The sequence below is a fragment of the Podarcis vaucheri genome, assembly GCF_965113315.1.
Source record: "Podarcis vaucheri genome assembly, chromosome: 10".
NCBI classification, from domain to species: Eukaryota; Metazoa; Chordata; class Lepidosauria; order Squamata; family Lacertidae; genus Podarcis; species Podarcis vaucheri.
Window position 1 is genome coordinate 9,042,221 of NC_138748.1, and position 27,515 is coordinate 9,069,735.

The 27,515-nt window shown below is 42.8% G+C and overlaps 2 protein-coding genes and 1 long non-coding RNA gene across 4 annotated transcripts in view; 2 read left to right on the forward strand and 1 right to left on the reverse strand.

Annotated features, from left to right (window-relative positions):
* The window catches only part of CDHR3 (cadherin related family member 3), a 29,671-nt gene extending 18,512 nt beyond the window's left edge, over positions 1 to 11,159 (forward strand). Inside the window, exons 10-19 of the mRNA XM_082239572.1 lie at positions 160 to 262; positions 415 to 513; positions 2,968 to 3,197; positions 4,153 to 4,321; positions 5,067 to 5,311; positions 6,191 to 6,387; positions 7,350 to 7,363; positions 7,855 to 7,886; positions 8,626 to 8,674; positions 10,222 to 11,159. Of these exons, the coding sequence (XP_082095698.1) occupies positions 160 to 262; positions 415 to 513; positions 2,968 to 3,197; positions 4,153 to 4,321; positions 5,067 to 5,311; positions 6,191 to 6,387; positions 7,350 to 7,363; positions 7,855 to 7,886; positions 8,626 to 8,674; positions 10,222 to 10,589 (1,506 nt within the window). The 3' untranslated portion in view covers positions 10,590 to 11,159. The remainder of the gene's footprint in view (positions 1 to 159; positions 263 to 414; positions 514 to 2,967; positions 3,198 to 4,152; positions 4,322 to 5,066; positions 5,312 to 6,190; positions 6,388 to 7,349; positions 7,364 to 7,854; positions 7,887 to 8,625; positions 8,675 to 10,221) is intronic.
* Positions 11,160 to 13,279: 2,120 nt separating this feature from the next.
* Positions 13,280 to 22,000, reverse strand: SYPL1 (synaptophysin like 1). 2 transcript variants are annotated; one of them, XM_082239869.1, is made up of 6 exons: positions 21,720 to 22,000; positions 21,260 to 21,331; positions 18,832 to 18,950; positions 17,250 to 17,454; positions 15,656 to 15,844; positions 13,280 to 14,302 (listed from the first exon to the last, which is right to left on the reverse strand). In XM_082239869.1, exons 2-6 carry the CDS (start codon positions 21,326 to 21,328, stop codon positions 14,174 to 14,176), a joined length of 711 nt encoding a protein of 236 aa, XP_082095995.1. In that variant the 5' UTR covers positions 21,329 to 21,331; positions 21,720 to 22,000; the 3' UTR covers positions 13,280 to 14,173. The 2 variants fall into 2 exon arrangements, with proteins under 2 accessions (XP_082095995.1, XP_082095994.1); XM_082239868.1 differs by lacking the exon at positions 21,720 to 22,000 and adding an exon at positions 21,441 to 21,540.
* The window catches only part of LOC309541786, a 39,104-nt gene continuing 33,159 nt past the window's right edge, over positions 21,571 to 27,515 (forward strand). The window contains exon 1 of the long non-coding RNA XR_014223932.1: positions 21,571 to 21,629. This is a non-coding gene — a long non-coding RNA (uncharacterized lncRNA). The remainder of the gene's footprint in view (positions 21,630 to 27,515) is intronic.

Below are 27,515 nucleotides of genomic sequence, written 5' to 3' on the forward strand. Positions count from 1 at the left end.
CAGGATGCGAACAGGGCTCCGGAACGGATCCCGTTCGCATCCCGAGGTACCACTGTAAGAAAATAAACCTTTCCAATGCAGCTTATCACTAAAATCACAATATGATAGTAAAATCGCAATAAGCCACCAGCAAATAAAATTCTCCCAATTTTTATCCAGCTGATAGGAAATGTGGATCTTGAAAATGCAACTGATGGGGCACAGAAGGAAGAATATACTCTGACCACTGAGGTGCAGAATATTGCTTTCCCATACTATGCTAGCAAGTATCTCCTTTATTCTTCTTATTTATTATTTTAATTTTTAATTTTTATTTTTTCTTCTGAAAGAACTGGTCTCTTTAAAATAGGATTTGCAACTTTAAAACAGGATTTGTTAAATCCTTCATCCCTCCCTTAATTGCTATATTTACAGATATTATCTACATTTATGTCAAAATACAACCGGTCAACGAGTTTAAGCCAGTATTCAGTGATGCTTCATATGTTTTTAATGTGTCAGAAATAGCAGCAGGTAAGTAACAACACTTCTTTCAGAAATGTACAAGGCTGTAGAATGTAAGTATACTCCAAAATAATGTCCGATTGTATGGGGCCATCAGCCACTCATCCTTTCAAGCAAGTAGTCGTGCTGTGCTTAATGCTGCATTCATTCATTTTAGTTAGTAAATTACACAAACACACAAACACACACACACCAGTCAAGTGCTTGCCCCTCTCTCTGCCAAGCAGTGGCAAGAGCCCATAGGGTCCCAGGCACTCAGACAGGATCTGTGATGCTTTGGAGAATTGAAGGCATGGTGGAGAGTGTTGTGGCTTTAAGAAAAATGGTTTATTCACCTATTTATGCCTTCAGTCTGCATGAAGGGAGTCCAGATTTTACTGCGTGGTCATTTCAAGAGGGGTTTGTACCCCACAGCTATGCAGCCCTGGAGCCCAAGGCATCTCTGCAGCCAGACTCCTCCAAAGATGGAGCTCAGCTCTTCTTCCTGCTTCTTATTCCCAACACACCTTGGCAACCTGTTCACATCTCAGGGTGGTGGTGGTGAGGAGAGTTCTCTTATATTGCTAATAGCCCTCTATTGTTCTTTTGATAGCCATAGCTCAGCCAGGTTGGTTTGTATAAGCCAGCCCAGGAATTCCCTGCCTGGCACAGCTCTGCAGCTTGTACTTTAATTCACATCCCAATTGATCAAAATCCTAGCATTTAGCATATAAATAAATAAACAATAGTGGGTGGTATTTAACTACCGTATTTTTCGCTCCATAGGACGCTCCTGACCAAAAGACGCACCAAGTTTTTAGAGCAGGAAAACAAGAAAAAAATCTGACTCAAATTTTGTACTAAACTATTTAAAACAGCAAAGTGTGTGGCTCCTGTCCACTTTGCTGCTTTAAAGCGAGCCATGGTATATAATGATGAGAATGGGAAAAGGACACATTCCATTATAATGTAGCTGTTTTCATTATCACTGGGAAGTCAGTATTGGCAGCAGTCACAAAAACTAAAATTTGAGCATTTTACTGTTATTAATCAAGAACATTAATAGTCAGGGAGAGAAACCAGGGCTGTGCAAATGAGAAATGCTTGGAGTATGGAGGAACAGCAAAAAGATAATAATAATAATAATAATAATAATAATAATAATAATAATAATAATAATAGTAATAATAATTTATACCCCGCCCATCTGGCTGGGCCTCCCCAGCCACTCTGGGCGGCTTCCAAAAGAATATTAAAATACTGTGAAGCTAAAGATCAAATGATTGTGCTCCAGTTCCTAAATCTCTGCAGTTTTCTCAAAACAGGCATGGTTGTTTTGAAAGGAAGATTCAAAATGGAGTGACTGAGCAAAGAACAGAGGAGGAAAAGAGGGCAGATAAATAGCTTCCATTCAATAACAAGAGAACACAATGTTTTTGGTTTAGTATAGGTGGACTGTACTTGTAAGAATTTGTATAATGAATTATAGAGTTGGAGTGGAATATCAGAGCCTCTTTTCAGCAGTAAAGATTAGCTACTAGGAACATGGTCCACACACACACAGGATGTCTGGTTATAGCTGTGCAGTTTAAACTGTTCCTGAGCCATATACCTGCTCAGTTTTAGCTGAAATTACTATTACTGGTTTGTGGAGATGCTTTGCATGTATTTATTACTATTTCCGCAAAACTGCTACTTGAAGAAATCCCCAAACTTACTATTTTTAAACTTCAAATGGAGCTCAGAATCCAGTTAGGCAATCCTTTGCAGTTGAATTAGGAGGCACTGAGAGACAGCAATTTGCTGCTCCCCACCCCAGGATCACACAGCCTTCCCTCTGCTTACAAACCTTGTCGGGACTTCAGGGGAAAGCAAAGGCTGTAGGCAGAGCAGTGTGGCTCCCCACCCCCAAGAAAGCACCCCAGCAGCACAGTCTTCCCTCTGCTTGCAAACCTTACAAACCTTGTCCGGGCTTCCGGGGAAAGCAGAGGCTGTAGGCAGAGCAGTGTGGCTCCTCCCCCCACCCCCAAAGAGCAGCCCAGCAGCACAGGACAACAGCGATTTGGCTCCAGGGAACACACATTCACTCCATAAGACGCACAGACTTTTCCCCTTACTTTTTAGGAGGGAAAAAGTGCGTCCTATGGAGCGAAAAATACGGTAAGTTTTACTCTGAATGGGACCCATTGAAATGAACGAATACGACTAAGTTAGGTCTGCTAATTTCTGTGGGTCTACTTTGAGTAAAACGTAGTTGAAGATTTATTTATTTACCTGTCAAATTTATAAAGCTTTCCATCACCAAACATTCCCTAGGCAGCTTACAGCAGAATATTAAGAATGCAGTTATAATAATAATGAAAACCATCAATAAGAAAAGCAGTTATGGAAACTGCTGAGGCAATCTGCAAAGTCCTTCGCCTTTAATATTGGAAATATATTTCCCTCCAAGATGTGTGCGTTTCAAATGTTGCTTCATTTCAGTTTATTCCAGAATCGGACAAGTGATTGCTACAGACAAAGATGTACCACCCACCGGAATATCATATTCAATTTCAGTTGGAAAAGGCAACCCTAACTTCTCAGAAATTTTCTGGATTGATCCTACAGGTGGCTACTTGACAATTATAGCTAGATTAGACTACGAAACATGGCAGAGTGCCATTCTCACGGTGCAGGCCTCTGACAACAATGGCGAGTCTGCAACTGTGCCAGTGAGTAAGATGCTGGCTTTTAGGCCAATATGTCTACTTCTAATATGTGCACTTTTCTTCCAAGTGTCTAATAAAAACAATAGGGCTTGCAAGGCATTCCAGGAGTGCAGAGACAGGGGGGTTTTCTGAACTGGATGAGTTTCATGTTTCAATTTCCACTATTCCATTCCAAAACTCAGAGCCATCCTTCATCCAGACCCGACAGCTTCCGGAACCCTGAGTCAAATGGGACCTCCTTAGAAAAAGAAGTTGCTTCCACCTAGCAAGGACTTTGAGGCAGCCTCTATAAAGGGCACGCCATCCTTGCACTCAAGGGCTCCAACATATACGCTTTGCCACATGCCTGCCTTCCCCTTATGCCACAGCAGCTCCAAAAACAAAGACCATAGCAAACCTGAAGAGAAATGGTCAGCTGAAGAATGGAGTGGTCACTTGGCAGCCTGACATCTTCACTAAAGTCTGCTGCTGAGGGATGAGACCTGACTTAAGTGCTAGCAGGATTGAGTACCCCACATGAAAAGTAGGCTTCCCATAAGGAGAACCCCTCATCAACCTCTGCTTGGCTGGAGCTGGTATCCTTTCTTTGTCGGCAGCTCTCCTGCTATTTCAGCAAATGCCCTGGACCCTGGTTCCCCCATCTCCCTTGTAGGCCTGTGACTCCATCCCACCTGCTCCTGTTTGCAGAAATGGGACACTCCTTGTTGACACTGGTTTGCTCATTGGAATGGATAAACAATTATGAAAGAAACCCTCTCTTGACATCTTTTAGACCCATTGAAATTAATGAGCCTAAGTTAGTCATGTCTATTCTGAGTAGGACTAGTGTTGAATACCACGCAATATCCCTAAAAGGTGGGTGGGAGAGGATCAGTTCTTGCCAGTGAGTATAAAAAAGTAACCCAGCTTAATTACAGGAAAGGTGGTTTCATACACACACCTTGCTCCCTTCTTTTAGGTAACAGTGAATGTTCTTGAAGCAAATGATGAGCCACCAATCTGCAGTCCTAATTCCTATTTGCTGAACATCCCAGTAGACCAAACTTCTGGCAACATTGCTGGATTCCATATTACATGTGTGGATCGCGATTCAAGTCCTAGATCATTCCGTTATTCTTTTGATTCAGGTAATTCACTTTTGGACTTTTGAATTTCCCTGTGTGATTGTTTGCTAGCAGTCTTTAATAGAATCAAGTGTGTATTACAACCAAACATTTCATGTGTTTTTGATTGTATATGACGTTGGTTCCCAGGGCCAGTCCTACCTTTAGGCAGAATGAAGCAACTTCCTCGGTCAGTGGATGCTGGAGGGTGGGGCAAGGAGTAGTGCAAGAGGTTGGAGGACAGAATTGTGTGGGCTATGCAGCCTCCCTAAACTAGCCGGCTGCTCTCAGGTATAGCTCTCAGGTACAGTGGAGGATGCTGTTCCATCATCAGTATGTGCTCTGGTCCATGATGATGTTTGTAGTCAAGGGAAGATAATGGCCCAGGCAACATGGAAATCATTGGGTCCAGGTGCAGATGAGAAGGTCAGGACACCTTGGACAGGGATCAAGGTGGTGGTTCAGAACCACAGTTCCTGATCTTGCAGCTGAGCTAGAAATTACAAATTTTCTCAGCATAGCAGCTGGCAGAGCTTTATAATCCACTAGCATGATGACTTGGTTGTCTGAAACGTACATCAGCTGTAAGGGACAGAGCAACGTAAGTCAATGGGGAGCAAAACTTGTGCATTGAGATTTCTATGCAGTAACCACCAGGTTAATTGGAAATGTCACAAATCCATCCATGCTAGAGAATCAAAATCAGAAGCTTCCTTCCTGTAATTTGCTACTCGTTTTAATCTGCAATTTTACCTTGGCTTTGTTTTAGGTAATGTGAATAACCACTTCGCTTTCTCACCATATGCTGGCTCCAATGTCTCACGGCTCATCCTTGCATCCCCTTTTGACTTCGAAAGTGGCTTGGATAAAATTTGGAACTACAGGCTGAAAGTCTTCATAACAGACGATAACCTACTGTCAGTGGGAGACAGAGCTACAGTCCGCATTGAAACTGGCACAGTGACTCTAACCATCAACGTCATCCCAAAGCCAACTACAGAGGCCCCGACAACAGTAAGTGCTCTTGCATGCTGAAGAATGCAAGTCCCTGTCTGTGTGGCATTAAGAGGCATCAGTAAATATGCCTCTTAATAAGTGGAACCTCTGGATTCCCCTAGGGGGGGATGTGAAAATCCTGGGCCCACCTCTTCACAGCTTCTCCACAAAGTAGTTTTCCAGTGAAACGATTTGTTGACTAGGAGTGTGTCATTAACGCTACCATTTTGAATTCGGGTTGGGAACCTTTGTCCGTGTGTGTGTGTGTGTGTGTGTTTGAATCTGGCCCTCAGGACTCTCCCTCAGTCATGCCTCCACCCTAGCCACGCACCGCTCTGAGTATTTTTGCATGCCTGGGGTGTGTCCTTGAACTGTGATAATGTCTCTTTCTATCCTCAATTCAGGGAACCGAGGTGGGGAGGGGTGTGCTTGGGTGGGTGTAAAAATGAAAAAATTATATTTCTCCGCCCACTTTTGCCCCTGGCCCCCAGAAGGTTGCTCACAAAGCAATATGGCCCGCAGGTTGCAAAAGGCTCCCCCCTCACTTCTTTAGAAGTCTCTCTATCTATGACAATCGCTGAGCTAAAATAAACCATAGTTTCTAAACACATCCACAAAGGCTGCAATCCTATAGTCATTTGCTTGGGAATAAGTCCCATTGACCCAAGGGGTTTACTTATAGAAACTAACCCCCTGCAATTCAGGAATCTTTTGCTCAATCCCACCGTCCTGAGATTTAAGAGTCTCATGCTCTACTGACTGAGCTGGACAGAGAGACATGCATACAATTGCACTCTAACAGTCTCAAAAGTACCTGCAGTATATAGTTACTACTGAAAGGCTAACCTTCCATTATGAATGTGTTTCTTTTGACATTTTTAAATTTTGTTTTGCAAGCCTCGTGTTATCATTTTGACTAGCAGAGAAAATGTGTATTCTGCCTTGGCTTGGTACGTGCCATTCATCATTTCCCTTGGCAGCGTGATCCTTCTTGGGCTTCTTGCGTATCTCACCTTTTGGCTGGCAAAATACATCCGCGCTCACTGCCCACCAAAGCCTAGAGCTCCAAAACCTAGAGCTGATAAACAGCCACTGTAAGTAATTGACAGAAACAATGCACCTTGTATCATTTCTTTCTACACTAATATATTACTGCCTCCACTAAGAATCCATGCAGGTCAACAAGATCACATACCCTCAATTGTTTCCGCTACACTTAAGTTTCAATGTAAAATACGCACTTTACCTAGAATCTCACATGGTACATGGACTATGTTTTACAGCAGCTTGTCTTTTTTTTTTTTGCACAAAAGAAAACTGAAAGCAAAACACAAAACACTAATACTGAATATAATAGAGTAGCCTTTGTTCAAGAAAGACAAAGTAAAATTACTTTTAAAACATGCAACGTTTTCCCATTCACGTGAATTACATTAGACAAAATTTAGTAGCAGAAATTAATAACTGTATTATATGAACACCCAGTTGCTCTTATCTGTCTGCAGCAAGGCAACTGGAGGAAGATGGGTGGGTATGAGATAACAACAGGAATGAACCCTCAGTAGGAGGAGCACCTAACAGAACATCATAGTCCCTGGTATGTTGCTTTCTTCCCCTAGCATAAAAGCACTAAAATGTTATGCCATGCATATTGTGTTTAGGGGCAGACTTCATTCACACTGCCATCAGTACTAAATTGCATTGTTATGATATCTGCCACTTAAACCTGGATCATGAGCAAATGCCCGTCACCCAAAATTTGGAGTCTCCATTGTCAGTGGCGTAGCGTGGGGGGTGCAGGGGGGGCCGGCCGCACCGGGCGCAACACCTGGGGGTTAGGGTTAGGGGGCGCAAATCCACGGGTTAGGAGGCGCAAATCCATGGGTTAGGGGGCGCAAATTACTTGCCTTGCCCCGGGTGCTGACAACCCACGCTACGCCACTGTCCATTGTGTTTGATATGTATTATAGGATTAAATGCTCATTTGTGTATTGTGTTGCCAAATGACTGCTCAAATAGATTAACATTTATCTATTTATTTATTATTTTACGACAGGATGAAACCACCAGGTATGCGTTTCCCCTTTTTTTCAAATTGTGTGCGTTTTTCTCAGATAACTCTTTGTATGTTCTAAAGTCCTGTTGAGGTCAAATAACAAGGTTAGATCAAAATCTAGACCAGAATGTAATGTTTCAAATATTAGCAGAGCGGGGCAGGGTTTTGTTATATGGTTTATAGCCAACAAGGCTGGTACTCTCCACCACATTTGTTTGAAGCTGCAGTGCCTGCTTCCTTCCCCATATGTATCACTTGCTAGGTCAGTAACTGGAGGCACAAACTGGATTCAGGTGTGCATTTGAATTCAATCTGAGTGTGGAAACCACCCACCACTAATTCATCCATCCATCTGCACTACATTGCTTTCAATGGGGTGCATATTATTTATTTAGTGTGTTTTTTAAAATTTAAACTATGCCCATAATTACAGGTTTAGTTTAAATCTGGTGTATTGTTAAAAGTTAGCATAAGCAAGACCATATTTTCCTTTTTTTTCCAATAGAAAAGAAGAAAGCTAAGAAAGAAGTGGTTTGGGTATGTATGCTATCAAACAGAAAATAAAAAGAAGTGTTGCTAGCATAAGACTCTCCCTTTCTTCTTTCTTCCCATCCTAATGTTATAGAAGCTTTTCCTTTCTGTTCAGAACCTACATTCAAAATACAAAGCACACAAGCATTTGAGTCACTGCTTTTCTTGCTGTAATGAGCCCAGCCACTCCCTAGTTGCTGTTTCCTTGTAATGCTTTGTTTATGAGGAATAGCCAACATGGCATCCTCCAGACATGGTCATCCTTGACCATCAACCATGCTGGCCAACAGCATATGGAAGGTACCACATTGCTTACCTCTGCTTCACACATTATTGTCATTCACAAGTGAATCAAGAATGTAACGTGCTTTGAAAAAAGTTGCCCTAATTTGCACATAGGTGGTTAAGATACATTTATGAGCCATGAATAAATCATCTTGTCATCAGGTTTTGAAACCTGTAAAAGTACTATTTCTTGCATTCTAAGTTACATTTCCCATAAAATATGGATAAAGCATGGGTAATCTATAAGATTTGTTTGGAAAACCTTGTGCAGAAAAGCCTGAGAACAGCATCTCTCTCTTTAACCAACCAATTTACCTAGCACAACGATTAGATTCCCAGCAACCTACCTTTCATAGGTCTCTGAAATCTGCTTCATTCTATATAGGTCAATATTTCTGCTCTTCTCACCATTTAAAAAATAATAAATGACACTGATTTCTTGATTTCTTTTTCTGGCTAGGAGATGACCAACATAAACCCTGTTTTTGATGGTGAAGCAAAAGACCCAGGTACCACTACTTCTAATGGGAGGGGAAATGAGAAGAAGAAATAAGTTTGACATGAAAGAGCTTAACTTTAATTGCAAGGAAACACTGACATTTCCAAGGCAAATATCAGTGGCATACAGTTTAAATAGGAAAGTCAAACTGCAATCTTTGGAAGTGTACTACAGTAATAACACATATTTGCTGCTATTGAATAATTGGTTTGCCTACCAGTTAATACTGCATGTGTGGAATAACTTTTCCATGTGCAAAACTCACCTTCTGCTTGTCTAAGGAAAGCCGCAGCAGAGCCACCCAAATGCACAAGTACATGATGATGGTTTTGTTGCTTTTTTCACATAAGTGACCCAAAGCAATTTAAAACATTTAACCAAGCATAAGAACAAGAATAAAATAAGCACCTAAGTACATGAATATATTCAGTGCAATGCAAGCTGTAACATCTCTCCAGAAGACATATGGATATGCATTGCTCCTCTTTCTTTCTTTCTTTCTTTCTTGATGAGGATGAGAGACAATGTGCCTCCTTGCTGTCCTTTTCCCAAGGTCAGGCAGGCTGGAGCTTGGATGAGAGATGTTACTTCACCAATGAAGCAGGGAGCTTATGCAAGAGCCAGGCCCTGATCTGAGAAGGTGATTCTGTGCCATTTCCCGTCCTCCCAAGTAGCTCTTTTTGGCAGCATGCAGCTCCTGCCAGCCTCACTATCTCCTCTGGTCCTGGGGGAGATGTCAAACTGCAGGGGTCAGCAAACTTTTTCAGCAGGGGGCCGGTCCACAGTCCCTCAAACCTTGTGGGGGGCCGGACTATATTTTGAAAAAAAGAACGAATTCCTATGCCCCACAAATAACCCAGAGATGCATTTTAAATAAAAGGACACATTCCACTCATGTAAAAACATGCTGATTCCCAGACCGTCCACGGGCCGGATTTGGAAGGCGACTGGGCCGGATCTGGCCCCGGGCCTTAGTTTGCCTACCCATGTGTCATGAGGGTCTGAGAGCTGGCCAGGAACCCAGGCAGATGGTGTGATGGTCTTTAGTCTTTGGGCAAGGATGTCCAGATCCGACAGCTCCTTGCATTGTAACGGTGTGAAGATCTGTTGGGGTGCTCTGCTTCCCCCCTGTGTACTGTGGTTTAAGGTCTGGGTATGGCTGAACCCTGACAGTGATCTCATCATCACCATCATACAGATGTTAACTACTTGTTACCTGAAGGTCTCCAAGTGACAAACAACACAGTTTAAAACACTGAGTACATTTATACAATAAAAACTGAAACCCCTTAATAACAGCTATAGGAAGCTTTGCCAGTACAGCAGTAACAAAACATCATCTCTATGTATTCAAAGATCTTGGGGGAAAGGTAAGTCTTTACCTGGCACCAAAAAGATGGCAGCAAAGGCACCAGGTGAAAATGATTGAGAGGAGTATTCCTCAAACAGGCAGTCACTGTGATTCTTTGGCTTCACTGTTAATATAAACTAAATATACTCTTACCCCTTAATCTGTGTTGTGGAATAGCTACGTTATTGATTTTCCCCTCTCCATAGTCACTGGCAAATGGTATGAATATAATTCCAAGTCTGGGGCTCGAAGATGGAAAGATTCCAACATGCCTTCCAAGTTGGAAGCAAAGGACCCAACTGCAGAGGTGATGACTACGAAGAGAGTCCAACGGGATCTAAGCCAACAGGAAACTCAGCCCAGTGGCCCAAAGTTGGGAGGACAAAACAAGGTGGCACAAAAGTCCACAGAAAGGAAGACAGAGACTTCTGACCCAAATAGCAAGCTAAAGTTGCAGAAGCCAAAAGAAGAGCCTTTGGGCAAGGGGTCTTTGTCACCTGCTCCCCCTCAAAAGTCCCCGGTCCCTTCTCCCAAAATATATCCCAAGTACGAGAATCAGTCTATACCAAAATGAAGGGGGTTGTATTTGTAACCCAGAAAAAAACCACCTGTAATCTTAGTCCAAATAGCGAGAGGTAATGCAGACAAATTGTAATAATTTTCAGTTTCACCCCTACACAAGAGGATACCAAATGATCTCTTCTGGCTGCCTAGCAATTCTTATTGCGAAGGCCTGTTTAGAGCACAATCCATTCCAGTGACTTAATACAATGGGATGGCGAGCGATCTGTATAATTTACAAGCAACTTTGGCTTTTGTAATCTCAACAAATCAGATCTGAAACAGGGGGGTGGGGCAGGAACTGAACTTGATTTTGAGAAAACAGAGTGAAGTGCACGTACGGTATATTTCATTAGAGTTCTTGTGACAAGATCATTTGCCTGTGGGAAAGTTGCAATAGAAGGTGGCTGCAAGCTGCTATGGGATTTTTGATATATGTGTAATCAGAAACATACTAGTAGCATAATTTGGGCACAATGGCTTTTGACAAAAGTGGCTCTATTTTGGCTCATCCTATGTATCTTAATTTTTGAAGCAAAATGGCCATGCAAGTTTCTCCAGAAATATATTACAATAAACCAGCTATTGTGGCAAGGGCGGGGAGCCTCTTTTGTAACCCTTGGGTCAGCACCGATACTTGGGTTCCATGCCCCTTGTATTCAATTTTGGCTTGAGCTGTGGCTCACAAATCTCCCATACTATTAGTAATTTCAGGCAAGAGTCCAGAGTCCCTAACTACCCAAAAGCCCAGAGAAAGTGAGTTAGCACAGTGCTAAAAAGAAGAATAGGGGATCTTGGAGCAGGTGTGGTGTCACAAGTCAAGGAATTTTGATCTGTGCCTTCTGCAAGAGTTAAGCTCTCCGCTTCAAAATCCCATTTCAGCAAGACAATATTGTGTCTCAAATGTTCCTGTGGTCCAGTGGAGTCTAAGGTCAGATCACTAAGAGACAAGGATGGGTCTTGTTGGAACTGTGAGCTAACCAACCATTGAAAACTTGAGGGTTAAGCATATTTTGATTCCAATGTCTATAGAGAGGGCTTCCTTAGTGAGTGACTAACATGACACCAAATTCTTTGAACTGTTTTTCCTTCTAGTGCACTATTGTGTTTTGTGATGCAAGAATGAAGTGAAGAAAACACCTTAATTTTTGTGAATACCACATCTTTAGCTTTTACCATTGCTGAAGCATAAATTTATATCAGGCATTTTTTTCACAGCCTGTGTGATGTCTTGTTTCCACCAACAGAGGAGACTGATAACTAGATCTTGATGGCAAATACAAGGGTTCGTGTTCTGATCTTTTCTGCAAACGTTAGCTGTTCTTTCCAGGTCATGTTTATGTTAGGAATTTGCACCATGGTCTCAGATAGTTCCGGGAGGATATATTTTATATTAAACATGCCAGCTACACTGATTCCTTCATCCATAGAAGTACATTCTCGTATTGTCAGGGTAGAGATTAGTGCATGATTTATTTTACTTGGCAATGCCAACAAATTAAGGAGACAAATGTCATTCTACTGCAATTCATTTTTCCCCTTATCTGAAAATCACACAATAAAGAGTGTGATTGAAAGCTGGTGGGTAGCCCTGACATGTCCAAAGTTTACTGTGGCTCTGTGGTTGCGATGGCGACAACGGGTCGGGTAACAATGATGCAAGTTCACCATTCAGATCTCTACAATGCCATTGTTGCCACTGATTTCATGTAAATAAAATGCATCCAGTTTTGTCATAGGTGACCTTCTAATGAAGCAAAAGGTGCTGTTGCTAGAAGAACCTATCGTTGCCCTCATGTACCCATCCTCATAGCTTTGAAAGGACCAAGGCTACATGACTTCTGGCGGTTCCCTCATTGCGAGAAGCAAAGCTACAGGGAACCAGGCAGAGGGCCTTCTCGGTAGTGGCGCCCGCCCTGTGGAACGCCCTTCCAGCAGATGTCAAAGCGATAAACAACTACCTGACATTCAGAAGACATCTTAAGGCAGCCCTGTTCAGGGAAGTTTTTAACGTGTGATATTTTACTGTATTTCTGTTTTCTATGGAAGCCGCCCAGAGTGGCTGGGGCGGCCCAGCCAGATGGGTGGGGTATAAATAAATTATTATTATTATTATTATTATTATTATTATTATTATTATTATACACCAAACCTGTATAATGAGGCTGTACAGGTCTTAGTAGTCACACATTCAAAGTGACTTTAAAAGAATGCACGTATTTTTGCTTGCATTTCAGTTGACAACCCTCCTGATCTTCTGCCATGCAAATGATCACAATGCAACTCAAGACACTTCTACAAAATTAAGCCCTTTTTGAGTTCAGTGGGACTCAAAAGCAAGTGTGTATAAGACTGCAGCCTTAGCCTGAGTACCTTACTCCAGTTTCCTGGCATTTTCAGGAGGTAAAATTAACACTCCTTGGTTTCCCAAAAGCAATTTTGTACTTCATCAAATGTACACTTAACAAGTTAAATGTTCCTCAATAACAAAAAGAGCAAATTTGAATTTTCCGTACCCAAAAACATATTTAAGGCACCTTACTAAAGAAATTTGCCAAAATTAAGTTTCTCTCCCCCCCCCCACCTGCCCAAAAAAGTGACACACTGTACAGTCAGAAGAGGAAACCAATAACCCTGGGGCAAGCATTGCAATACTCTAACAATCCTGACAAGAAATCAGAAGGAAGAATATTCCCAACAAAATTCCTAGAAACTTCCATTTATTTAACTGAAGTCAAAATACAGGCATGTCACAGGTGTTTCCTCAAAACGAAGTAGCAATGCTTACATGTCCAAACTTAAGAATTAGGAGCAATCTTCCTAAAGGGAAAACTGTTTGCGTAACTAGTATACTCCAGAACAGAATCTCTCTCATTTTAGCACATGTCAACAGCTTTTCAATTTTAAACATGTTGTCACTGTTTAAACTTTGGTTTTAAATGGGCATGGGTGACTAACAAGTGGTTAGAACAATCTTTGCCAACCTTGTGCCCTCCGGGAGTTTTGGATTACCACTCCCACCACCCCAAGCTAGTTGTAGCCTAAAACATCTGGAGAGAACCAGAATGGCAAAGGCCGATTTAGAGCACTTGGCTCAGTATTTTTGTCATCCAAGATTTACTCTCTCTTCTAAATCAAGAATTAAACTATTATACCAAAAACTGGAATGCAAGTGTGCCAAATTTGGAGGGGAAAGGCTTTTAAACCAAGCAACTGAAACCTGTTTAAGCTTGAGAATTACTGTTTCAGAGCATTAAAATAGGCAACATTATTTATAGCTCCTTAGATTGCATGTTAAACGGAAGTGCAGCACAGGCTTGGAAGAGTACTAGTTACACTGGCAAGCTTTTGTAGAAATCAAATGCCGCTAACAAAATATTACTTCCAGAGAGATTGCCCAAATTTTTATCAAGAGTGTCTGTGAGTTAGACTGAATGAATACTCAATCAATCAAGTATAGGCAACCCTTCCAAAACTTACTGATTTTTCTATCCAGAGTATGTACTTTGAAGTGAATTTCCATTTTTAAAAAACAGCTAAAGTACATTGAACTTCAAGGTTTTTAAACTATTGTCAACAGAATGCAGCTTTTTGTTGTTAAATTCCTGATGCAGGTGGATAAAGTCCGGAGTCTGGAGAAGCATTGTTAGGTTTATGCAGATTCGTCTCCTTGTATACAAACCAAGCATTTCCTGCCCACAGAACCATATTTAACAAGCCAAAAACCTGCAAATTAAGACATGTGTGTTATCAGATAGTTACATTACTATTGAATACAACCAGCTAAAAGCCTTCTCCTCTTAACAATTCAAAAACGTTTATCACGCAGCCCAATAGTTACCAGTTAGATTTGTTACCCACCCTCCACCCCAACGTCTCAAAGTGAGTCAAAACCATTCAAAATGCAACATTAAAAACAGTTTAAACCAAATGACAGTCACAAGAATAGGGTCCTAGAGGATACATCTGCAGAGTTAAAGTCTAGGGCAGGGGCAGGAAGCTTCCAAGAGACTGCAATCTACCCCCACTAAAAAAACCTGAAAACTGGGGAGTTCCACAACTTAGGGGTTGCCACTGAGAATCCCGTATCCTCAGTCACCAGCACGCCTGAGGATGCTGAAACTATCAAGAAGGCACCAACTGATCTTACCACCTGAGAAAGTCTGTAGGGAAGGAGTAGGTCTTTCAGACTGTTGGAGCCGACATTGTTTAAGACTTTAAATACCAATGTGAGTTTAGTTTAGTTTGGAAACAAACTTACAACCAGTGCAGCTGTTATAAAACGAGTTATACAATTTCTAAATGGAACCCTAGCTAGTATTCTGGGCATTGTATTTTGGACCATAGTTTGGAGATGAGGCAGCAATTACTACATTATTATATTCCCATTTGTGTGTCTGGGCCTATGCAAGGACACTGAGAAATATCAGTTAAACATTAATATTAAATACTACAATACTGGACCCAGTGGGAAACAATCTCTAGCTGCATTTAGACTGGAAGAATAAAAAAATTCCTTCCAGTAGCACCTTAAAGACCAACTAAGTTAGTTCTTGGTATGAGCTTTCATGTGCATGCACACTTCTTCAGATACATGTACACTCTAGGAATGTTGTCATTGACTGCTCCTGTGTTTACATCCCACATACCCCTTCTCAGGCAATACAACATATACAAAACATAAACAACTTTATTCAACCACCCAGAGTCCCAGCTTGACACGTAGATTCTGGAAACTCTCTCTTGGTAGGGGTTTCGTCAGGATGTCAGCAGTCATCTCTTGGGTGCTGCAGTATCTGATGAAGTGTGCATGCACACGAAAGCTCATACCAAGAACTAACTTAGTTGGTCTTTAAGGTGCTACTGGAAGGATTTTTTTTATTTTGACTATGGCAGACCAACACGGCTACCTATCTGTAACTTAGACTGGAAGGTTATTAGTTCCCTGATCTCTTGCATTATGCCTAGTTTGGCTCCAAGTTTACAGACTCGGGTGGTTATTTACGTTTGATCTGCTGACGCTACTTAGATTCAGCTCGTAACACTAGCACTTGAATGCTCAAAAGCTGACATACATACCACAGACACATTCAGACTTCCCATGCTGGTTACCGAATCAAACAAACAGGAGGTTCCTGGTATTTTGCAAGCAGATATTTCTTCAATAATGCGTGGACCAGTTGATACTTTGATATCAACAACTGCCCTTGCCCACGCAGCACTGCTGACTAGCCACAGAAAGACGGCACTAAGAGTGAAGACATAATCCTGTAATGAGACAGTCCAAAGTTACCAATTGCTTCAGTCTAAAATGCATTCAGGGGTTGGGAGGGGGTAGTCAATATTTACTACCACTTGACATAAAACCATTTTCATGTTAGCAGCTGTGTTCATTTTACTGCAAAGTATCTAACCATCCAACCACACTCCTAGCAAGCGTGCTACTATTTTCTGGAAGACACTTTCCTTATGTAGCTGTGACTGTTTGGCCAAAATACAGACTGCTTGAGAAATCCACAACTCCAGCTTTTTATCTAAAAAGTCACTTGGGTGTAGCACTGAGGATGCCTTTACAGTTTGCAAAGAAGAAACCATAGAGCCTAAAAGCGATGCAGAACTGGTAGCTAAACACAGCTCAAAAGATGCTGGTTGTGTCCTCTATTTCAAGAAGTTGAAAATGCAAGTTTACCCTCTTCAGCAGCAGCCTTTCTCAACCTGGTTCCCGCCAGATGTTTTAATGATGGCTGGGTTGATGGGAGTTGTAGTTAAAAACATCTGAAGGACACTTGATAGAAGACTACTTTTCAGGTTCATGCAGGCATGCTCCATTCACAGAACTTGAGGGAAAATCTCTGCACCAACAAATAGATACTATGCAAAGTAGGAATTGTGGGACACGGGTGGCGCTGTGGGTTAAACCACAGAGCCTAGGACTTGCCGATCAGGTCGGGTGAGCTCCCGTTTCTCAGTCCCTGCTCCTGCCAAGCTAGCAGTTCGAAAGCACGTCAAAGTGCAAGTAGATAAATAGGTACTGCTCCAGCGGGAAGGTAAACGCCATTTCCGTGCGCTGCTCTGGTTTGCCAGAAGCGGCTTAGTCATGCTGGCCACATGACCCGGAAGCTGTCTGCGGACAAACGCTGGCTCCCTCGGCCAATAAAGCGAGATGAGTGCGGCAACCCCAGGGTCTGTTACAACTGGACTTAATGGTCAGGGGTCCCTTTACCTTTAAAGTAGGAATTACATCTCCTAAACACACTGACTTGTTCTTCAATTCTTGCATTTATAGCCTGCCCTTCCTTTAAGTAGCCTAGGGTGGTGCACACTGTTCTTTGTATGTCCCATTTTATCCCCAAAGCACGCTCCTGAGACAGATGTCCCCTCCAGATGTCCTGTTTATTGCACATTTGTGATGACTTGTGCTCATGATGCTGTTAGTTAGGGTGTTAATAGGCCGCACTGCTTTCAATACAGTTTGTGCCTGCAAGGGTTTTGGGGTAGTCATACAACTTAATTAATTAATCAATCAAAATAATAGAACCCCCACATATTTTGAATGATGAGTTTACACATCAAACAAGTAAAAAAAAAACCAGAGTTCTGAGTTACAGAATTAAACTTCTGGTAACTTAAATTCAAGGTTTTTTTTTTAGATTTGTCCTTAGTATCAACCTACCATCATTGGTAAAATGCCACCGCTTTGGTACAGGTGCATATAACCAAGGTACAGTACAAGGGCAGCCATGCAATACAAGAAGATCAAGATTCCAAAAGTTACGAAGAACTGTGCAGTGGTGGAGAAGTTGCCCACGAGATGGGTTTCACCCCAAGTGCCATTGCATCGGGTTGGATCTGGCGAACCAAAGATCACTTTGTTCAGCCTAAAAGAGAAGTAGGCAGAAATTATCAAGGAAAGCATGTCTTAGCTACTACAGTCATCACAGAGCACAGGCAACTGGGCTGTTAAGCTTCACTTTCTGTACAACCGTCAGCTAGCATATCAATTTCCATTCCACTGGTACAGTATGTATATTGGAAAATAATGAACTGCACAGTGTTAATCCCCTAGGCCTGCATACCTATCATCCTCAGCAGTTAAGGCTAGTTTAATGCACACAGCAGAACAGCTTAAGGTAGATTATCATTATTATATATGCATACCCCACCTTGCCCCCCCCCATAGAGGCTCAAGGCAGCTTACCGATAAAATAAAGACAGCTTAAAACATAGCAGGAGAGGAGTCATTACAAAACAAATAAAGACCAGTAGAATCATCTGACTTTTTGTGTAAGCTGCTTTTTGCTGTGGGTGCAATGTGTTGAGGCCTTGACACTGTGATAAGAGTAGCAGCCACGAAGTCAAACAAAGATGGCAGCATAACACATTTTGACAAACCAGTATTTCATTCATCTTATGCAAGTCTGCCCATATGAGAAATGACATTAATGGAAAATTAATGGAAATTTCCATCCCTAAGCCTTTTGTTGATCCAGGTCAGCTACAGATTAAGCAGGAAAATAACAGGTTAACTATAGAATCTATCTAGAAGCGAGCATTGAACTATTAAGCATGTTTTAAAAAATATATTCATGTTTGGCTTTTTTCTTCAAGAAAAAGCAGCCACACAGGAAGGAAAGCATAGACGGAGGAGGCTGCAGGTGTATTTCACTAGATAAAGCAAAATGGTCTCTTAGCAGTGAACAAATTTAATAGGACATGAAAGGAAGTAGTAGTCAATCCAATACAGTACACTGGTTCTCCCTGGCCAGTATGCTACATATCTGAGAAGACACTTTTCTTCTGAGAACATTTCTGCTATTACTGGAGAGAATGCGCATTGGACACAACTGCCATGCAAGGTACATCAAACTTTTGTTAGAAAACAAACTTTTTCCACTGATGGCACTATAATAGAGGATTCATTCTCCTTTCATATTTTTTAAAAAATAATAATCTGTAGAACAGGCACATGTTGTGCCAGGTCACATGAGAAATGTGATTCCCCCTGCCCTAATTTTAGAAAGACAAGATTGTTTGTCCTGTACATTTGTATAGTTCATGTTCTATCATTAATTACTGATGTAGCCTCTGCTACATCAGAGCAGTATTAATTAGTTCATTAAAGCTGGAAAGATTTATCAACTATAAATTGCTGGACTGACCTAGTGCTAATCAGGTAATGCTGACCAATGATCAAGCACTGGCAGGAAACTTTACATACAGAAATATACTAGACACTTGCCATTTAAGAGGCTCACCTGAAAGGATAAGCAAAACTTGCTCTTACTGTTCCATTTACAAGTCCATTACAGGATACTAAAAGCGTCGTTACACCTCTATAGCCTCCACATGTGGCAAATGCAAACATGGAGAAGAACTGTATAAAGAGAAAATACACCACATGCATTATTATACGCATTTATGTACATTTGGAAAGTTTAACAAAATGTAAGGAACACTTTACATCCATTCTTAATTTGACTCATTAATTCCATCCAAATTTACAGCTTTAGTGGGTGTAGCTACAGTCGAAACACTATGTGGACTTATCTGGATGAAAGTCTCAGCCAAATCAATGGTGATTACTTCTGAGCAGTCTATATACAGGACTGCACTGAAAAATGCTGAAAGTTTGTTCCTTTTATCAGAGTTCCTAAGCAATATAAATGTATAGTGCACTGAAGCATACAAGTTTTTTGATATTAGTATTTTATTGAAAAGTTTTCAATTATAAAGAAAATGAAAAGGCACAAAAACGTGTAGAGAAAAAATGTGTATATGAAAAATACCCTAACCCATACATTTTGTAAGTTTGATATTATCCTAATATATTTGTAAATATTAACAGCCTACATTTTGTATAAACTCATTCCAAATATTGCCCTATTTATCCAAACAAAGTCTATGTCTGTAAGCAAACTTGAGCATACAAGTTTATCAGAAAGGGGGGAAAGAAATTCAATTTTATACAGTATTGGCATAATCTGTTGAGCGTTCATATGGAAGGTGTTTGATAGACAGTTATGACTGTTTCTTTACTCTTTATAGGGCTGCTGGCATCGTTATTAATGGCATGGCACCTAGAATGTTTTGTTACTTGAAATTAAAAATCAATTTAAAAATAGTTATGGGGAAAACGTTTTAAAACCTGCTTCTGTCAGAAGCGGTTCCTTTATCAGCTGCGCGACAAGCAGTTTAGTAACAAGCAAAAGATGTTCAAGTTGCTTTCATTATAAAGGAGTTGGAGGCAGTCAAATTATTATCAGATGTACACCTTACTGCTTAGGAAACTAGGCATTTGTCTTCAACCAGAAAGCTTACTTGTTTTCCCTGATGCCCTAAACCAAAGTCAAGCCCTACCCTTAAAGCATAACCAGGTAGCTGCCTAAGGCAGGCTAGGAAACCTGTGGCCCTCCAAATATTGGATTACAACTCCCATCAGGCCCCCAATCAGAAGGGAGCCAGTGGTCATGGTTGATGGAGTTGTGGTCCCCAACTTCTGAAGGGCACCCTGTTGGCTACCCTGGTATAGAGTATCACTCTACAAAGGGAAACAAGTGGGTGAGTCCATCATGGCATAAAATTGTTAAGGCTAGATATAGGAAATTGGTCAGGGTCAGGGGGTGGGGGAGGCAGGCATATTGGGGTGTTATAGCAGGGCCAACCTTAAGGCTTTGCAAGACCTTGCACTAACCTAGTGAAAAAAGCACTAGGGTCTTTAATAACGTTTTTTACAAGCTGCCTGACAAACTACAAAAACGAATTCCCATCAAATTCGCGTCTTTTTCAGGCTATTGCCATGTGTCCTATACAAAAATGAGACCACTGCTTTATTTGAGGCATCATTGCCGTATACAACAAATATAGTTTGTGTGTATGCATACACACAGAGACAAATAGAAAAGAAATGTGCAACAGTTCAATTTCAAAATTCTGTATCTGTGACAAAAAATTATCCAAACACCCTGTCCGGAACTAGAGCAGAAGGTTACTGGCAGGAAAGCAGAAAGTGCAAAATAGCTGTTTTCACTGAAAAAAGTTATTTGGTAGTACATATGGTAATAATTTTGCTCAACAGACCTGTGCAACGTGACTGTTGAGAGATTACACAAGAGACCCCAACTTTAAAAGACATTTTACTCCTTACAAATTAAGCGTTCAAAGTCATCGGCTTTCAGGGTTTTCACCAGTGCACACAGGCATTACTGCAGCAGAATTACTATTTTTTAATGGAAATTGTTTCCAGCAATTTAGTATTTTGTATTAAAGGAACGTACTGGGAGATGACAGCCAACATCAGGATTCATAGAGACCAGGTTTTAAGGGAACAGAGGCTTAGAAACAGCTGGGGAAGGATTGAGGCCACGCCAGGCCTAACAAGACAAGGCAACTATTTTAAAAGTCAGTTCCAAAGCACGCGCAAGTCTAGGCCTCACCATTTCGGAGGCAAGCCTAACCCCACATTTTTTTGGGGGGGCAAGCCTCCTTGAACCCAACAGGCCTTGCTTCCAAACAGGATGGCACTGCAACCTCAGCCTAAAAACTTTTTATTCCACTGTCCTGCAAGACCTTTTAGGAGAACACAACACAGCCCCCCACCCCATATGAAAGGAAAGAGCCCTGCAAGACAGTCTAGGAAGGGGGGGTGACCCATATGACCTGAACCCCCTAACCCAGCAGACTCACCCACTCAAGAAGCTTGATGAACCCCAGGGGCTCCTTGAGCGGGCTAAGATCCAGGTGAAAATCACTCATTTTCTGCAAGAGAAAGAAAAAGGAGGAGGAAGGGGAACACATTAGGACAGAGACGTGCGTGGAAGGGGAGCCCAAAGGCACAAACAGAACCATGCGGGGCGTAAGGCCAGACCTGGCGTCCTTCCCCTGGCCTGGCCACCACTCCTCCTTCCCTCTCCAGGGCTTCTCTGCAGCCGCCGCCCGGCCTCCGTCCCCTTATATAGGCTGCCTCTTCAAGCTCCGCCCACATCTCCCAGGCAATGGAACCGCCTTCTCCTCCTTCCCCAACTGCCATCTTGCAATGGGCCTAGGAGACTCTCAGGTGTGTTTGCATCCTGCACTCTTCTCTATGCAACGCAAGGATGCGCCACTTAAAACCATGTGGGGTGTTTTTCCCCTTCTGTTTTAGTACCTGGGCCGAGTCTTCCCTGTCATAAAGAAGTCTTCTTGTTCAGTGACAGCCTCCTTCCAAGCCTTTGCTAAAAAGCTGGGTTTTGAGGGAATCGCAGTCGTCAAGCCGGTCTGAAGCCTTGAGGAAAGCCTGGCATGCTCATTTCTGCCTTAATCTTATACAGCAGCCAGTATTTTTCAAACAGAGACAGGGAGGGTTAGTGGCCTTCATAAAAACATTCAAAGAAGTCCATTTTAAATGTTAATATTTTAAGCGATAATTAAAGTCAATGTCTGCCTGCAAATTGGCAATGGCCATTTCCCCTCCCCCTTTGAACGAGGTCTTGCTCCTTCCTTGAAGAATGCCTTTCTTTCTTTCTTTCTTTCTTTCTTTCTTTCTTTCTTTCTTTTTGGGGAGTAGTTTCCGATTTAACTGTTAAAGATGCCGGTGCTATGAGAAAAAAATCAACTATTTCGGAAAATATAGAGAGAACAGTTGTTGTCTTCCGGTGGTTGGTGCTTTTGTTCTGGAAAGAAAGACATATAAAGAGAGAGAAGGAAGATTAGGGCCTCTGCAACTTTATTTTCAGCAGAGTTTCTTTTAAATGCTTGTAGCACAATGAAACATCAGGCTACACCTGCTGAGATTCCCAATGCAGCAGTTAAAGGTAGAGGAACGCTCATGCCGAAAGGTTGGTCATCCTTAAGCTAAACCATGGGTATGCAAACTAAGGCCTGGGGGCTGATCCGGTCCGTGGACAGTCCGGAAATCAGCGTGTTTTTACATGAGTAGAATGTTTCTTTTATTTAAAATGCATCTCTAGGTTATTTGTGGGGCCTGCCTGGTGTTTTTACATGAATAGAATGTGTGCTTTTATTTAAAATGCATCTCTGGGTTATTTGTGGGCCATAGGAATTCGTTCATTATTTTCTTTCCAAAATATAGTCCAGCCCCCTACAAGATCTGAGGGACAGTGGACCGGCCCCCTGCTGAAAAAGTTTGCTGACCCCTGACCGCTAAACCAATTCCACAGTGCTTGCCAGTGTAATTTCTACCAGTTTGCTTTCAGAGCCAGTTAGCCAGACCTTCTAAAGATATATGTAGGAGGTATAGCTGCAGCAATTCAAGAAAAGTCTTCTAACCTTTCCCCTTGGAGCAACATACTTTTGACTGCCTGATGCTATGGCTTAATAATAAGCTATAGGTAACTTCTCTGAGGCCAATGTTAGCAGAGGATGGTTATCATTTAGATGGCCTATTGGATTAACCAGGAAGGCTATCACTTTCTTTTTCTTCTGATTTTATAAGTTTGGATAGAATGGAAAGAGTTTATATTGACTCCAGAGTATTCCTATCTACTGTTGCAGACCTAATCCACAGTACTGGTTTTGGGCCTGTTTGGACATAAAGGTAAAAAAGAGTAAAGGAACAGTTAAGTCCAGTCAAAGGCAACTATAGGGTGCGGCGCTCATCTCGCTTTTCAGGCTGAGGGAGCCAGCATTTGTCCGCATGACTAAACTGCTTCTGGTGCAACAGAACACCATGACGGAAGTCAGAGCGCATGGAAACGCCGTTTACCTTCCCGTCGCAGCGGTACCTATTTATCTACTTGCACTGGGATGCTTTTGAACTTATAGTTTGGCAGAAGCTGGGACAGAGCAATGGGAGCTCACCCCATCACACAGATTTGGACATATTCATAACTGGGGTATAAGTCTTCTTAGAACTTCTGCAATTCCATTGTAAAAGATAAATTGGGAGGGTCTATAAGTATGGTGGCCCGTGACTGTCAACAGTCCTTCCTCCTGGCAGTGCTATGCTGTTTTCTGCTAGCCCTTTCCTTCTTGATGCAACTGGGCAATCTGCTTTAAATTATTATTATCCCATATCCTGGCACATGGTCTGCAGGTCTGAACAGTGCTTGGAAGGAAGACTTCCTCACAGGAATGCCAGCTTGGCCCTGCCGTGGGTGCCATGAAGCGTGCATGGCCCTGGTGCCAAAATTTGTGGGTACCTGGCCCCTTCATGGGGGATTTTGTGGGTGGTCAGGGCCCCAGGGAGTTGGCACCTATACTTCCTCAGAACTCTGAATTCTTTGGTATGTTTTGATATACCGGTAAGTGATTTGTGGATATTCATGCCACAAGCTTTGTGTAGGCCCACATCGGTCGAATGGTCTTGCTTAATAATAATAATAATAATAATAATAATAATAATAAATTTTATTTATATCCCGCCCTCCCCAGCTAAAGCCGGGCTCAGGGCGGCTAACAACAATCAAATAATCAGTCAAATAATCACACAATCTAAAAATATTTCATTATAAAAATTAATTAAATCAAATTGATGGCAACCAATTAAGCAAAATTCTGTGCAGGTTGCCAGAGGAGGGAGTCAGGCTGCGCCCTGACCAAAGGCCTGGTGGAACAACTCTGTCTTGCAGGCCCTGCGGAAAGATGTCAAGTCCCGCAGGGCCCTAGTCTCTTGTGACAGAGCATTCCACCAGATTGGAGCCGCAGCCGAGAAGGCCCTGGCTCTAGTTGAGGCCAGCCTAACCTCTCTGAGGCCTGGGACCTTGAGGATGTTTTTATTTGCAGACCGTAGGTTTCTCTGTGGGGCATACCAGGAGAGGCGGTCCCGTAGGTATGAGGGTCCTAGGCCGTATAGGGCTTTAAAGGTTAAAACCAGCACCTTAAACCTGATCCTGTACTCCACCGGGAGCCAGTGCAGCTGGTATAATACCGGATGAATGTGCTCTCGCAGCGAAGACCCCATAAGGAGTCTCGCCGCGGCATTCTGCACCCGCTGGAGTTTCTGGGTCAGTCTCAAGGGCAGCCCCACGTAGAGCGAGTTACAATAATCCAGTCTGGAGGTGACCGTCGCGTGGATCACAGTGGCTAGGTCAGGACGAGAGAGATAAGGGGCCAACTGCTTAGCTTGGCGGAGATGAAAAAATGCCGCCTTTGTTATAGCTGTAATCTGCGCCTCCATAGAGAGGGAGGTATCGAAGATTACACCCAAACTCTTAACGGCCGGTGCTGGCACTAATTGCACCCCCGCAAGAGATGGGAGTTGCCCCCCTGATCCCATATCTTCCCGCCCCAGCCAGAGGACCTCTGTCTTCGAAGGATTTAACTTCAACCGGCTCCCACGTAACCATCCAGCCACAGCTTCCAGACATCTGGTCAGTGTGTCTGGGGCCGAGTCAGGATGGCCATCCATCAACAGATAGAGTTGGGTGTCATCAGCATACTGATGGCAGCCCAGCCCAAAACTCCGGACAAGCTGGGCGAGGGGGCGCATAAAGATGTTAAAAAGCATCGGGGAGAGAATCGCACCCTGAGGCACTCCACACACCAAGGAGTGGCGCGATGACAATTCCCCCCCAAGGTAGGATTAGGAGGCCTGACAGTCCACTCATATTTTATGTTCCTGTCTGTTTAAATGGGAATATATTATCTGCCAACTTATTTTGGAGTCATGTTGTAATTTAACTTTTGTAGGCTGCAAGGATTCCCATTAAATTAATGCAAAGTCTGCCCCTCTTAATTTTTATTTGAAATTATTACAGACATAACATAACCATCAGCTGCACTCTAATCTGCTTTAAATTGTTGTGGAAATCTCAGGCCCATAGGATCAAACCTGATCTATAGTTCCAGGCAGAATAACAGGCTTCTGTTAGCAATATTTCTTGGGAAGATAAAATGTATGTTGGGCCATAAGAAGAAAACTCAAAAAATTGACAGTTTGGCAATACTTTTATTTGGACCAACCCAAATACCACTAAATTATGGGAAGCTTTCATAGCGGGGAGGGGAATTTAACAGTAAAAAACATAGAAGTACAAAAATTAGGCTAAATATTTGTAGCCATGAGGTCAATATGTAGACTTAGTTCCAAGATGTTGATTGCAGGTTGTTCCATCCCTGTTTTGTGTAACCTCTTGCCTGATGAAGAGCACCGGAGAACTCGAAAGCTTGCCACAAATTTGATTGGACATTTTGGCTGGTCCTAACAAACGTATTGCCAAACTGTCAATTGTGGAGTTTTGGGGAAGGGTAGACATGCCCTCTAGTGGCTAAGTAACACCAGAAATGGACCAACTCAGTTGAAAAGTTGCAGATGGGGACATTTTCTCATTTTCTAGCCCAGCGGATGGCGCAATCTCCATTCCGATGCCCATGGCAAAGTGAAGAGATAATTCTCCCCTTCCATGCACTGCCTTTACAGTAAGACTCTGGCTCCCCCGCCCTTGTAGCTAGTTGAGGAAAGACAAGATACGTTGCTGCCAGAGGTGTTAGTGGTGCAGGGCGCCAGGGTGCCAAGTTCTGGAGGGTGCCAGGGAAGAGGCGGAGGCTGGACACAGCGCCTCCCAGCATCATCTCGCCACCCTTGCTTGCCTCCGCCATGCTGCGCCAAAGCCTCCACCTGCCATGGCCACCGTGGCACGAAGCGGCCAGCTGAACCAGGAGCTGCCGCATCCAGCCTCCACCTCTCCCCCGCCGGAGGAGCTGCCCTCCAGCCGCTGCCCGCCTCCTCCAGCCCTGCAAAGCTGGGCATGTCCCTGGCAGTGCCGTCCTCCCTAAAAAAGGTTGGCAACTCTGGGAAACTGGGGGTGGAAGGATCTTTGCACCACGGCGCCCGATATGCTTCAGACGGCCCTGGTTGCTGCCTACCCCGTATTAAGTGCATGTCTACTTTGGGTGGCCCTTACAAATGGTGGCATGCCTCACTAATCATTTCCATGGGGAATGTGTAAGTTTGGGGAGAGAGAGGAGATGTCCTCCTTAACTTTATGAGTTCTTCACCAGATAGGCGAGCTGTCCCTGGACCCCTCAATATGCATCACCGTCAACTTTCTCCGAGTCCCTTTATCTTGCCCTGGTGATGAATTCAGGGTGAAATGTGCAGAATGTGTTTTCTCACTCTCTTCCTCAGCCTCTGTGCCATTGAGAAAGCTTGTCATGGATTTAGGACAAGCCACTTTCATCTCCTGCGTCCAAGTCTCTGTAGCCTAGCACCCACAGTGGCTTCATCATCAAAGTGACACCAAAATCACTACAGTGAATTTTTTACAAGGCTGGAGGAAAATGAATGACAGGCTTCTTGCTTCCTTTCAGCCACCTGCAATTTGATCCTCACCTGCCAAGAATCATAGAATTGTAGACCCAGAAGGGACCCTCTAAAACAGTGTTTCCCAAGCTTGGGTTGCCAGCTGTTTTTGGACTACAACTCCCATCATCCCTAGCTAGCAGGACCAATGGTCAGCAATGATGGGAATTGTAGTCCAAAAACAGCTGGAGACCCTCGTTTGGGAAACACTGCTCTAAAATACAGGAATCAAGGGCTACACTTGTAACTGTTTTTCTAGACTGAGCAAAAGACCCTTGCCTTTCCTACCTGAACCTCTAGCTTCCCATCCTTTGCATCCAGGGATTGCAAGTAATAGATTATGTGATCTACTTTCTTCCAGTTTCTGCTTTCTTGCATCAGAATGCAGCAGAAGTAAGCCTAAAATAAATGCCCTTTCAGCAGAATGACTCTTCCAGCTGTGCTCCGCAGTTACTTAAGCCTGATTAAGTAACTGAGGACAGTCACTGTGAAATCCATAGCAATGCCTCAGGTCTTGGAGAGTTAGGATAATTGTTTGGTGCTTGTTTGTAGACGTTGGTCAGTGTTTTGAAGTGTGGAGAGTTTTATAGCAAAGATGGCAAGTTGTTTCTTGGCATGGCTGAAGTGTAAAAGTGAGTGGAGCAAATTTGAATTTGCTTTAATAGTCACATTTGGGAGATATTGGAGTGGTCAAAAAACATT

Coding starts and splice junctions, on each gene's coding strand:
- SYPL1 (XM_082239869.1), bottom strand. CDS start 21,328: ATGAGTGATTTTCACCTGGATCTTAGCCCGCTCAAGGAGCCCCTGGGG. Junction 18,951..21,259: donor TCATCAAGCTTCTTGAGTGG/GTGAGTCTGCTG, acceptor CTCTTTATACAG/TTCTTCTCCATGTTTGCATT. Junction 14,303..15,655: donor GAAGTCTGAATGTGTCTGTG/GTATGTATGTCA, acceptor CTTAATTTGCAG/GTTTTTGGCTTGTTAAATAT.